This window comes from Alexandromys fortis, unplaced genomic scaffold, assembly GCF_014885135.2.
Source record: "Alexandromys fortis isolate MF-2015 unplaced genomic scaffold, M_Fortis_MF-2015_v1.1 scaffold_18, whole genome shotgun sequence".
NCBI classification, from domain to species: Eukaryota; Metazoa; Chordata; class Mammalia; order Rodentia; family Cricetidae; genus Alexandromys; species Alexandromys fortis.
In genome coordinates, this window is record NW_026067897.1 from 5,247,815 (window position 1) to 5,261,066 (window position 13,252).

At 39.9% G+C, this 13,252-nt stretch overlaps 1 protein-coding gene and 1 non-coding gene across 3 annotated transcripts in view; one reads left to right on the forward strand and one right to left on the reverse strand.

Annotated features, from left to right (window-relative positions):
• The window catches only part of Virma (vir like m6A methyltransferase associated), a 63,442-nt gene that overhangs the window by 14,288 nt on the left and 35,902 nt on the right, over positions 1 to 13,252 (reverse strand). For both annotated transcript variants that reach the window (XM_050165170.1, XM_050165160.1), the window contains exons 11-17: positions 12,494 to 12,576; positions 8,494 to 8,587; positions 7,805 to 8,349; positions 7,075 to 7,310; positions 6,202 to 6,454; positions 3,471 to 3,688; positions 1,324 to 1,456 (exon numbers count right to left, since the gene is read on the reverse strand). In XM_050165170.1, coding sequence (XP_050021127.1) covers positions 1,324 to 1,456; positions 3,471 to 3,688; positions 6,202 to 6,454; positions 7,075 to 7,310; positions 7,805 to 8,349; positions 8,494 to 8,587; positions 12,494 to 12,576 — 1,562 coding nt within the window. The remainder of the gene's footprint in view (positions 1 to 1,323; positions 1,457 to 3,470; positions 3,689 to 6,201; positions 6,455 to 7,074; positions 7,311 to 7,804; positions 8,350 to 8,493; positions 8,588 to 12,493; positions 12,577 to 13,252) is intronic.
• On the forward strand, positions 4,152 to 4,278 carry LOC126486862 (U6atac minor spliceosomal RNA). The gene has a single exon (XR_007588219.1). It is a non-coding gene; the product is annotated as a U6atac minor spliceosomal RNA (small nuclear RNA).

A 13,252-nucleotide genomic window follows, 5' to 3' on the forward strand; every position in this document is an offset into this window, starting at 1 on the left:
AAAAAAAAAAAAAAAAAGTATGAAAAGGCCTAGGCTTAAAAAAATCTGAATAGACTTAATTAGTACTTAATTGAATTAGCATTTTTAAGAAAAAAGGGGCTCATGTCAGCAGAACATTCTCTAAAACTGGAAGAACAGAGAAGATAAACAAGGCCCCAGCACCAACAACACACTAATCTGTGAAGCATTCCCACTTTACACAAAATAGTTTTCCCAAAATGAAAAGCCCAGACTCCAAATTGCTTCATTAGTGAAGTGAATCAAATAATTAAAGAATTAGTAATCCTTCACAAACTTCCATTCCTAAGAATGAAACCTGCTCAGCTTACTCAACGAACCCAAAAACATCACCAGAAAAGACAGCTACAAACCAAGATCCTTTATGAATACAAACATAAAATCCTCATTAAATAGAACACACTGAATGGATCAAACTGGAATAATCCTAGGAAAACAATGCTGGTTCAACAATCAAAAAAGCCAACCCATTCAAAATAATATGGAGAAAACCCTTGTGCTCATTACAACAAAATCATAAGAAGCACTGGCAAAACTCAACAACTGTTCACGATATGAACGTAGCCTGGCTAGCCTGAAACTCACTCTGCAGACGGAGCAGGACAGCCTTGAACTAATGCCATTGCTCCTTCCTCTGCCTCTGAGCGCCAGGGTCAGAAGCACAAACCACCAAGAACAGCAAGAACTTCGCAAACAAAACTGAAGGATCATGTCTAGACAAGGTCACTGAAGAGCCTTAGACAGATCACATGGTAAGGGAAACACACTAGCTAGGGAACTCATATTTTTCTCATGGAATCTTTTATTTTGTAACCATGCAATAAAAGATACTTTACATTTTTTCTAAACAGTAACCCTAAGTGTGTGCTGAATTTCTTAAACTAATATTGGAAAGTATGCAATAACCCATAAGATGTGTTACACACACACACACACACACACACACACACACACACCCTAGTCAGTATTTTTATGCAAAGCTAGATTATGGTGCAACAAAAACATGCAGGAACTCAAGAGTTTTTAACAATATATTAATATATATAATGAATTTCCACAGCAGGAAACACTGCCAAACTATTTAACCCTAAGGCAGAGGCTTCTGGAATATTCACTACAGAAGACTCTGAATCATATTTGAACAAATACGAGCAAACAACCGTTCTGTCTTTTGCACAGCCCTCACTTTACAGAGCGATGGAAAAGGCATTACTCTGCGTTCCAATACATTTTGAAATAATTATTTTAGCCTGTGGTATCTGCAGTGTTTACAGACAGCAAACAGAAACACTAATGAACTCTTACCATGGCATCAGAGCTGAGGATCTGTCTCATGAACTCCAGAAACGAGGAGGCGAGCTCCCCTGTGTCCTTACTGAACGTGCTGACCACTCGCTTCAGCAAGCTGTGCAGAGCACTACTGTTCTTCCTTAGAGAGCTGAAATAAAGGACAGAGCACAGACAGTCAGAGCCAAAAGAGAATGAAGAGGACAGGTAGACATGGTGTGCACCTGGATGGCCAGATCTCAGAGGGGACAGGCAAGAGAAAAGCCCTAGACTGGTGATACTCCACCTCCCTAATGTTGTGACCCTCATGTCATGGTAACCTCCAACCAGAAAAATATTTTGTTGCCATTTCATAACTATAATTTTGCTACCATTATGAATTATAATGTAAATATATGGTGTGCAGGATATCTGATATGTGAGCCCTGTAAAAAGGTCATTCGATGGCCAAAGGGGTCACAACCCACAGGCTGAGAACCACTGTTCTAGGCCAAGTAGGGCTTCATGATGAGGCTATCTTGAAAGGAAACAAGACAAAGCAAAAAAAAAAAAAAGAGAGAGAGAGAGAATGTGTCAAAATGTTAAGTATATAAGAGTAGTATGAGAAATAACTAAGTTCAGAATACAATTTATTTCACCATTTAAAAAACATAGACACACATGTCTCTGTTCACAATGTAACAACAACAAAAAATCAGCTCATTTTAATATTTATTGATTTTTTTCTTTTACAAGCTCTCACTATATAGGACAGACTAACCTCAAACTCACAATCCCCTTGCCTCAGTTTCCCAAATGCTATGATTACAAGTATGGATACAGTACATTTTCCAAAGCTATCATAGCCCACTTGCTAGCTCCCTATTTAAATTTCTACTCACGATGTGAGCGATCCCCTAGCATCAGAGGGCTGGCATTATCTCAGAGACCATAAGGAACCCTAACTGAAGAGTTACAAACAACAAGGAAACAATGGTCTAGCGCAGAGCTCAAAGAACTTCTGCTTAAGACCCAGCTGGTAACTGTTTCGGCTTTGCGTGCTGCACAGCTCAGATTTCCCGCTGCAGCTGCTGGCACAGTGGCAAGTGCTGGGCAATGCAGATGATGCCTGTGCCACAGCAATGCCCTATATGCTGTACCCACAGAAAACTGGACTCAGCTCACAGTCCAACCCCCTTGGTGTATGTCTAAAGTCCGGATCATACTCTGCACTTACACCGTTCCCAGTTTCAACAGAATTTCAAGGCGAGCCACTCCAGCTACCAAATGGTCAGGTTGTGAGATGCCACTGACCATGGTAAAGCAATAAAGAGGAGAAGATCAGCCACTCCTATTCTGAAGAACTTTTTAAACACAGATAAATAGGGACAAAATCACACCTAAAGAAAAAGATAATAATGGAAAAATAATAGGCTCAAAACTAGACCTTCACAATTGCTACATAAAATCTTAAGCAAATGAGTTATACTTGTGCATGCTCTATCAAAAACTAGGGTCTGTTTTAAGCATTCGTTCATGGCTATACTCCTAGCATTCCAGGGGCTGAGGCAGGAGGATCACATGGTCCAGGTCACCCTGGGCTACAGAACAAGGCCCTGTCTCAAGCAACCCAAAACAAGAACAAAAAAAAAAATCTACAGCTAATATATCTACTAGAATGTCTTTTAGGAAAAGCACAGCAACATAATCTGGCAAAGCCAGGGCATGGCGTGCATGTCTCTCCTCCTCACCCCCCGCCCAGGAGGCTGAGGCCAACCTAAGCAACACTGGCTGCTCCATGTAGGAAGTCGCGGCGAGGCTAAGGGCTTTAATGCAGAGGGAATGGAAAGCAGAGATCACTCTGGGAAACAGTGCAGCAGCAGTGCTTGGTGGGGTTAAACAGCTGCCTGTCACATGACCTAGGCACTCCACAGAGGTACCTAGCCAAAAGAAATACAAGTACCCACAGAAGCCAGGCTTAGATAGACTTATAACTGCCATTCATACATATTAGAAAGTAGAATCAACTCAGACAGTTAGAAAAGATTTTAAATTCATTACTAATTATCAATGAAACTCTGCTATATATAAAACTTTTCCTACAAAAGACATCACACTTTCAACCTTCCATGAGTACAAACTAACTAAACGACAGGGCACAGCACACTAAATCCTGCACAGCCCACCTTTTCAAGTGAAACAGTCCATAGTCATGCTCTGCAAGGAACATCATTGTGCGGACACACGTCAGCAGGCAGTTGTAACTGCTTTCGGAATTAACCAGAGTCGCCAGCAGACAGTCACAGATGGCCGTCATCAGCTCTTTACTCGGGAGGGAATTGGAGAGCTGCTCAAGCTCAGAGGCAGGACCTTCAGAAGGGCTTGGCAAAATGAGTGCAATGTCCTGGAGGGCAGGGAGAAACATTTCAAAACGATTATCACCATCACTCCTGACTGCTATTTCTAAACACACGCAATTCACACTTAGTAACAATCCCATTAAAATATTACTGCTGGGGGATGGGGATGACTCAGCAGTCAAGAGCACTGGCTGCTCTTCAGGAGGACCAGGGTTCGATTATTAGTACCCCCAAGGTGGGTCACCACCATATGACACTCAGTCCCAGAGCTCTGATGCCCTGCTCTGGCCTCTCCAGGAAGTGGGCATGCATGTAGTACACAGACATGCATATAAATAAATAAAAAAAAATTCCGAACATTATTGTTATGGTCCCGTCCCAAACAGATTCAAACAGATAAACAAATCCTCTTTTCTAAAAGTTAATGTGAGAATATATAAGAAAATAGACATAGTGTTTTCCTTTATACTACTTTCTACCTTTAAAAAAACTTAAAATTTATCTTTCATTTACACGAGAAGAAGAGAGTTTAGCATTGACTCTGAAAAGGATAGAAGAGTCACCTGGGCCAAACAACGTAAAGATATATATAAGGCATTATCAACTACTTTCTGGCATCTAACTAATTTTTTAATCTCAGACTCAGAAACACAAATACCATTGTTCTCTCTCATACATGGATCCCAGCTCCTCATTTTCATGTTACTTGTGTGGGGCTGAGTGTGGTACAGATCATGATTGTATAAGGGGAAAGAGGTTTTCAAGGACTGGGAGTATACTGCTACATGAGATATGACGACGGAACGCAGACTAAAGCAGGCAAAGGGCACAGGCAGGCAGGAGTGAGGACAGGAGAGGAACAGAGGAAGAGGACTGACTGGCCAAAATATAGTACGTATGAAATGCCATCTTCTGCGACAGTCAGGTATTTTAGGGATGTGGCCTTTGATAGGCTGCCCGTGCTCTGGTAGATGGCCCGAAACCCATGTATATGCTGGGGACACTGTGGATTCAGTGGGTTAGAAAAAACAAGCACACGAAATTGGGAGATAATACTGGTGAGAAGAGAGGAAGAACTGGGGTGGACTGGAGAGGAAGGAGGGAATGAAGGTGAGGCGTGGACTTGGTCAAAACACATTATATGAGTGCATGGAACTCTCAGACATTTATACTTTACGGCAAAACAGAGAAGATGGTCTTGGAAGGAAGTAAATGTGGCATAGTTTCAATTTTAAAATGCTTAAAAAGCTTTGATAGTGAAATACCTTAAATCAATCTATTATTCATGAATTCAGACTTCTTTTAGATTACAGAGGCTTCTAGAAATAAAACTTTTGGCTGAACTTTCAGTAAACTTATCAATAGTGGAATTTAAAGCTTCATAAAAAGGGATGGATAGAACAAACTTTAGGCACAATCTTCAATTAAATGTGTCCTTCTACTTTTTATACTTTTAAAATTCAAGCAAGTCAAGTTAATCACACCTAAAGAAACATCCACTACTCATTATGGGAGTCAACTGGGCTTTCAGGGTCCTGCAAACACAATTGCATCAGAAAGAAAAGCGGCATCAGGGTAGCTCTTAATGAAGTCTGAGGAAAGGGAAGAAAGGGGCCCTAGCCTTGGTCACCAGTCACGTGACAGTGTGAGCACTTTATAAGCACCGGTCACAGGCCCACTACTACAGTCTACCACTTCTGAAAACAAGTCCCATACAGTCCAAGGTCTTCAATGTAACAAAACTGCACTTCAATCCTCTAGCACAGGCTTTCCCTAACTATAATCTGTCTGGAAAAAGAAAAGCCATCTGCTGACTGGGGGCACGAGCATTCTGACCGGCAGGATCGCACTGACATATGGAAATGTTACAGGAAGAACTGACGGCAAGAGGAAAGCACAACTGCTCAGGAGCAGCTGCACGCATCGATCAGAATGCACAAACAGCGGTGACTCTTGCTGCTGCACAAACATCAGTCAGAATACACAAACGGCGGTGACTCTTGCTGCTGCACAAGTTGTCCGCAAGAAGCAGCAGACAAGTGGCACACATGGTAATCCAGCACTTGGGAGACAGAGGAGGGAAATCAGCGATTCAAGGTCAGACTTGGCTACAGAGCAAGTCTGGGGGCAGCTGGGGCTACAAAAGGTGTACTCTCCAAAGAGTAACCACACAAAGAAGTTATCCTCACATTAATCAACTAATATCAATGTTATAAAACTGAAGAATGCCTTGGCACATGTTAATATAATTAGGAAGGAAAGCAATACAGTAAATACTAATTAGCCATAAAAAGCATTGGAAATTAGCACAAAAGCAACTACCCAGGATGGCAATACTATTACAAAAGGACATAAACCTCCTCAGAGACCCAAAGCTAAGCCAAAGAGAACCAGAATGCACTAAAACCAGCTTGCTTTTCTTCCACATACCAAACAAGCTTTCTAAATCCAGGAGTCAGAGAACATAGGTAAGCTCTGCTCTCAGCCAAGATTTACATTAAGACAAGCACTCAGGCACACACCAACACACACACACTGACAATAAAAAACTGAATACCTGGTCACAGAGAGACTGCAAAATGGACGTGACATATTCCACACACTGCTGGCGAATAACACTGTCCCCAGGAGACCGTACCAAAGCTAAAAGATCCTGGAATATCTCTGCATATCTTTCATCGCCTTTAATAGTTCCATTAATTAGATGCAAAATAGCTAATTTACAAGCTTTATGTGAAGCCAGAGCATCGAGAAGAGCAAGCAACCTGGTGGTTTGGCTAGTATACTGTTTCTCTTTATCTTCTGAAGTGCTGAAATAAAATCAATATATTCAGTAAACAAGCTTCTTGAGGATAAAGACATTATTTAATATTGTCTATACTATCGATTCATACAAATTTTGCATAAAACATACATCTCATTCCTTTGATATAATGGTGGTTTTTTTCTGGAATTGTTTTATAAATTCAGGTCTTGAACAAATACTTCAAGTCGGAGGAGTTCTTTAGACCTCGCCTTTTGAAACTGCACAACTGGGGCGGAAGGTGACTCAGCAAGTAAAGGCTCCTGCAGGGCAGCCCTAATGTGAATTCAACCCTAGCACCCATGTAAAGAAGGAAAAAAAGCAACTGTATCAAGTTGCCCTGACCACACACACCAACATATATATGCACACGTGTACACATTACACAGTTAAGTTAAACAAAAAGTCCCAAATCAAGACCTTCACATGACTTGCATATGAAACAAGATAGTCTTCTGAAGAAAATAATTTACATACAATTAATTTATGCATACATGTGTGCATGTGTGTGTTTACACATCCATATATTATCTGAGCTTACTAAACCCTAGTTTCCAAACTATGTACAGGAGGGTATCTGTATCAAGAGCAACGTGAGGAAAACTTCTTAAGGTGTAATAAAAATACCTTTGCACGTCTTCTACAATCAAATCCAACACAGTTCTCATGATCAGAAGAGCGGTTGGAGATGCAAGGTCACACAACTGAACACAAATACGCCGTAACATATGCTGGATGGGCTGGCAGGTTGTGCCAGAGAAAGAGCGAACTATGTCTTGGAGCAGCTTTGCTTGAACATGAAGGTGCATGCTCCACAACTTTCGGGTGTTCAGTGCCACTGAGATATCATGTGGCTCAATAACCTGTTAAAAAAGTATAACGTGTGTGTACATAGACTTTTAATATTTATTATAGTCGCAAAACTGTTCAGGAAGAACTGTTATAAAAACACCTTTACTGCATGCTTAAACATAATTCACTATTGCACAATTAAACAACTGTTCGAATTCATCAGGGCTAAAAACATTGTTCTCAGGTTGGCAGTCAGTTGAGCAGAGTCCATTGGCGAAGCAATCTAATTGGCAAATTCTAAAACATGATAAAAGGGAGAGAAAGACTTGAAATAACAGAAAAATGCAAGTACAAGTGTACATAACATAATAAGACTCACTTTGACAAAAGGCATTTAAAATGTTACCCCACATTTCCAACTGGCGTCAGTTTCATCTCACCCTCAACTCAGTTACTCTGTCTCTGGGAGGGAGGATGCAGACGTGCTTGGGTTTGACCAGCATCCCTGCTTTATCTAAGGAGCTACCGCAGTCATGACAAGAGGCATGTGATATGGAAGTGATACCTGCGTGGTCTGCATGGGCAAGGGAAGAGGCAGCAGCTCTGAAAGGAGTATGAGTCCAGACAAGAAGCCTTCCGGAACCTTCAAGATAGAAGAGAGCACTTCCTTTAACATTAAAGACCAAGTATTATTGGCCAGGGTCTCTTCAGAGATCGTGAGCTTTTCATTAACTCCTTGTGTAAAAGTCAATAAGATATCAATGATATCGTTCTGAATTTTCTGCTCATCACTATCCAAACGACCTGAGAGAGGGATAGAGCACAGGAGCATGTGTAAAGTAACAAGTGCTGAAGGAACACGCATGTCCTTAAACTCAAAGGATCCACCTCTCAGGAGCTCCGTCAGCATAGTTTTAAGAAGAGTGAGCGTGCAGCGAGCCATTGAAATAGTAGTAACTCTGTGAAGGGTAGTCCCCATGTTCACATGGAGCCTCCAAGGCTGCGTCAAAATAGTGTTCAATTTTTGCAGAACCCGAATAAAGGTGTCCATTCCTTCAGCAGAAAAAAGCTGAATGACAGCAAGGTTCCATTTCAGGTCTTTCTGCTGACCTTTATATAGGATAGGAAGAAATAGGAAAAAACTAATTACTTACATGCTAATAATCAATCAAGAATATTTTGAATATTTAGTAAATGATATTTACACTAGGCTGAAAGTATGGCAGTTTTCAAAGTATACAAACTATATATTACCTTCGACAGGAGGGGGTGGACACGCCACATTACAGAGAACACGCAAGGCAGTGGTAAGGCCAACTCCTTCTGCGGTCATCAAGTTATCAATATTCTTTAAAAAATGAAAGCAGACAAGTTTAAGTTAGTCAAAACTATGAGCTTCTAGAGGCAGACCATGTACTTGCATATGCAAGGCCCCAGGTTTAATCCTCACTAGAGAGGCCGTAAGCACACACCATGACACTTTACCATGTTTTACACAGGAGCAAGCTGGCTGTGGTGGTGCAAACTGCAACACCCGCACCCAGGAGGCTGGCACAAGGACAACAGCTGAGTCTGAGGCTGCCTTGGCTTACACGGTGCAGTCCAAGGCAGCCAAGGTTAGACACAATACCATCTCAAAAAAAATACATGAACAAAAAAGAGACATATATAAGAAAAACCCTAGTACTAAAGAAATTCGTGTAAATTATATCACCTTGGCTATGCTTTTTTTCTTATAAGATTTTCATGTTTTTTAATTTTTTTAAGTGATTTATTTTTATTTCACGGGCATTTGGGATTTGCTTGCCTGTATGTGTGTGTGAGTGTCAGATCCCCTGGAACTGGACTTACAGACAGTTGTGCGTTCCCTGTCTCATAAGTGGCTAGAATTACAGGTATGCATCCTGCCAGACTGTATCTTAAGAACCCCTTAATTACTAAAACTTTTTCAAGACTTAGGGGGAAACTTTGGAAATTTATAGACTAAACGGCATTTTTTTTAAAATGCAGACACCAAGGGACAAAAAAATCTAATTGTTTTCTGTATTTAACAGATGACTACATTTTGTTTGCAAACAATAAATAGTTTTGTTTACATTCAAAGCTTTCAGGTGCTGGGGATTGAACCTGGGTCTTCTGGAAGAGTAGCCACTGTTCTTAATCACCGATCCAGATCTCCAGTCCCATTATGGGTACATTTTGTAGTGTATAATATTATGCAGAGAACATAAAATTTAATATATTTGCATATTTCTAGTACTAAAACAAAGCCAATAAATAAAAACCAATGATTCTTTGTATTAAGAATTTAAAATAAATCAGGTGATAATGGTACATGCCTTTAATCCCAGCACTCAGGAGGCAGAGACAGGCAGAGTTCTCTGAGTTTGAGGCCAGCCTGGTCTACAGAGCAAGTTCTAGGACAGGCTCAAAAGCTACAGAGAATCCCTGTCTCAAAAATAGATAGATAGATAGATAGATAGATAGATAGATAGATAGATAGATAGATAGATAGATAGATAGATATAGATAGATAGATGAATAAAATAAACAGGCCGTGGTGGTGCAGACCTTTAATCCCAGCACCCAGGAAGCAGAGACAGACAGATCTCTGTGAGTTCCAGAAAGCCTGGTCAGCCGGCGATGGTGGCGCACGCCTTTAATCCCAGCACTTGGGAGGCAGAGGCAGGCACCTTAACCTAGAAAAGTTTTGCAACTTAAATTAGCATTTAAGAAGCATTTGAGGACTCGGGAGGCAGAGGCAGGCGGATCTCTGTGAGTTTGAGACCAGCCTGGTCTACAGAACTAGTTCCAGGACAGGCTCCAAAGCCACAGAGAAACCCTGTCTCGAAGAAAAAAAAAAACAGAAAGCCTGGTCTACAGAGTGAGTTCTGAGACAGTAAGGCTGTTATGCAGATAAAGTCTGTCTCAAAAAACAAAATCACAAAACAAAACAAAGAATTTAAAGTACCTCTTTCTTTCTATATACCCATTTTATATTACCTTCTCTCAAAAATGAAGCGCTGACTATACTGACAACTGAGCTTTTGTGTTTTGGGGGGTTTTGTTGTGTTGTTTTGTTTTTGTTTTGAGTCCAGGTCTCACTAAATGTCTAGACTGGCCATTAATTCTACTCCCTCTGCCTCTCCAGTGGCTAGAATTACGAGTATGCACCACTGTGCCAGACGTATTCTAAAAACCCCTTGGTTACTAAACTTTTTTCAAGACTGAGGGGGAAACCTCGGAACATTTGTAAACTAAACAGCCTTCATCTTCTAAAATGCAGACACCGAAGAGAAGAAAGAGGACAAGAAATGTAACTGTTTTCTGTAGTAGAAGACAATGTTCTATTTGCAAACACCAAATAGGTTTTTTTTTTTAACATTTTTAGCTTTCACAGACTAACATAAATAAATTCATAACTTGAAAAAATTACATTAGAGGCCTTAAGTATTCCAAAGACTTCTAAATCTCAGGTATAAGCTTTAAAAACAAACCACGTCCATTTCTCTTTGCCCTTTCCCTTCACCTTTTTCTCGCAGTTCTACAGATTACTGTGACAAGAAATCCTAGGTTTGACACCAGATCCACTGTGTTTAGTGTATCTTAGGACAGGAGTCACTGACAGCATCAAAGTTAACAGGACAGCTGTCTGAGAAGGATACAGCGGTACACAACTGTAACCTTGGGACTTGGGGAGAGGCCAGCCTACATTCCAGAACCAGATCCCATCTCAAACCAAATCCCAAATAGAGATAAATAAATATAAGGTAATATAAAAATCAGAATTTTGTTTTTGCTGTTTTGCATCTTTGAGTTAGGGTCTCAGGTAGCCCAGGCTGCCTTGGACTGGTATGCAGCAGAGTATGACCTCAACTCCTGAGCCTTCTGCCCTCACTTCTGGAGGGCTGGGGTTACAGGCATGTACAACAGGCTCATGTAACTCAACTTCTAAAACTAAGTTTCTTACTAGTTAATACTTTAACTCAAATCACTATACATTTACTGCACAGATCATCAAAGACCACTCTACCACGTCCACATCAGCAGAACACACAACCAATCTGAGTTTACAGAGCATTAACTACCTACCAATGAAAGAAAAAAACACAGACAAGTTTCACATGTCATTTGCAGCACTGTTAAGGCCACAACAGCATCAAAGGAGATAAAAGTATTCCTAAGAGCCAGGCACGGTGGTATACACCTTAATCCTAGCACTCAGGGGCGCAGGGACAGGTCAATTTCTGTACATTCTGGGCTGACTTGGTCTACACTGTGAGTTATAGGCCAGCAAGGGCTGGCTACACAGTGAGACCTTGTCAATAATAAATAAATAAACACCCAAACAAAAATATTCCTAAGAGACACAAAACAAAAAGATAAGAATCACCAAAACAGCAAGACCTGTGACAAATAACCCTAAATAATCTTATTACTTCAAAACAGCAACAAGTTGGCCAATATATATAAATTACTTTAATAATATACTACAACTGCAAAACCAAAGAGGCTTTCCCTCTCACATGCACAAACACACAGCGCTCATCAGATAGAGAGCAGAAGATAATTCAGTCTCTACTGATATAGTTTGAAATGTTCACGAGTGTGTGCCTTCAGTCCATCTTGCTATGCTGTACACTGGGTCAAGTAAGAAGAAAAAGAAAAAGAAGAAAAAAACTTTCAAGATTAATGATGAATGTACTGATTATCATTATGAAACATCCATGGATTTTTCAATATTACTATTATGAAGCATAGATTTTACAGATTTCAATTTTTATTTCAACTACAGTTGTCACTATTCAAAATTATTAACAGAGAAAACTGGTCACACTGGAATTATTTGGAACTGGCTATATCAATTTTCACCTAAATATTCTGAGTTAATTTATTTCACTAATTAAAGTTAGGCTCCCATATTGTTAACTTCAAATGATTTTAGAGCCTAGGACAGTCCAGCAGGTAAAAATGCCTTCCAAGAAGCTTGCTGACTTGAGCTCCAGCCCTGGACTCGACATGGTGGGAGAGAACCAACTCCACAAGCTGCCTTCTGACCTTCATACACGGAGCATCATATGCCTGTGTGTTCACGTACATGATTATCTACAGCCACGTATCCAATACTGTACTACAAAGCTAAAGGGGTCAATCAAGGCCATGACTTCTACATTATTTGGAAAGTAACTTCAATATTATCACTATGTATCATCACAGTTTCACAACAATCAAAGCCCTTTTAACTTTTACTTACCTGTTTAACATATTCAATTAGATTTGGGATGCAGTTAATTTCAAATCTGAGGTTTTTCAGAGGTTCAAGCCACTTGCCAAGTTCTTAGAAACAAAAAGAATAATCTATAATATTTTTAAATGTAAGTCTTTATAACAAAACCTTTTTCCCCAAAGGAAAACATCACATCTGCAATCATTTGAATCATCTAGACTTTACGAAAGGATGAACTCTGGTGTCTAGTTCACTTTTGTTTTTTTAAGCTAGGTCTCACGCTATACTCCAAATCTGGCCTTAAACTCATCATCTTTCCGTTTCAACCTCCCAACTGCTAGGGTTACAGGTGTATGTCACTATACCGCTTTCTGCATATAACTCTTTACATGGACTTAATAAAATAAAAATGGAGCCCTACTATGCTGGACTCAAAACTTAGTAATTACTATTACCTATCTAAGTGCTTATCCAGTCTGCCTAATTAAAATGAATTTATTGCAGTAGTGAATGAAAACACTAAAACAAGATTTAGAAATATGATTATAAACTAATATAATGCAGCATTTATTTATCTTCACTGTGCCTCCAACCTCCCCAGACATATATACTTACATATATATATATATGTTAGAAATATACATATTATAGAAATATATATTTTTTCTAATATAATCAAGCTATGAAGAGACATTTAGTTGAGTAACCCTTGTTCCTTTAGGAGAAAAATTTTCTTTTGTCTCTTTTGTGTGCTCCTGGGTTAGATTAAACCTGGGCAGCCATGCA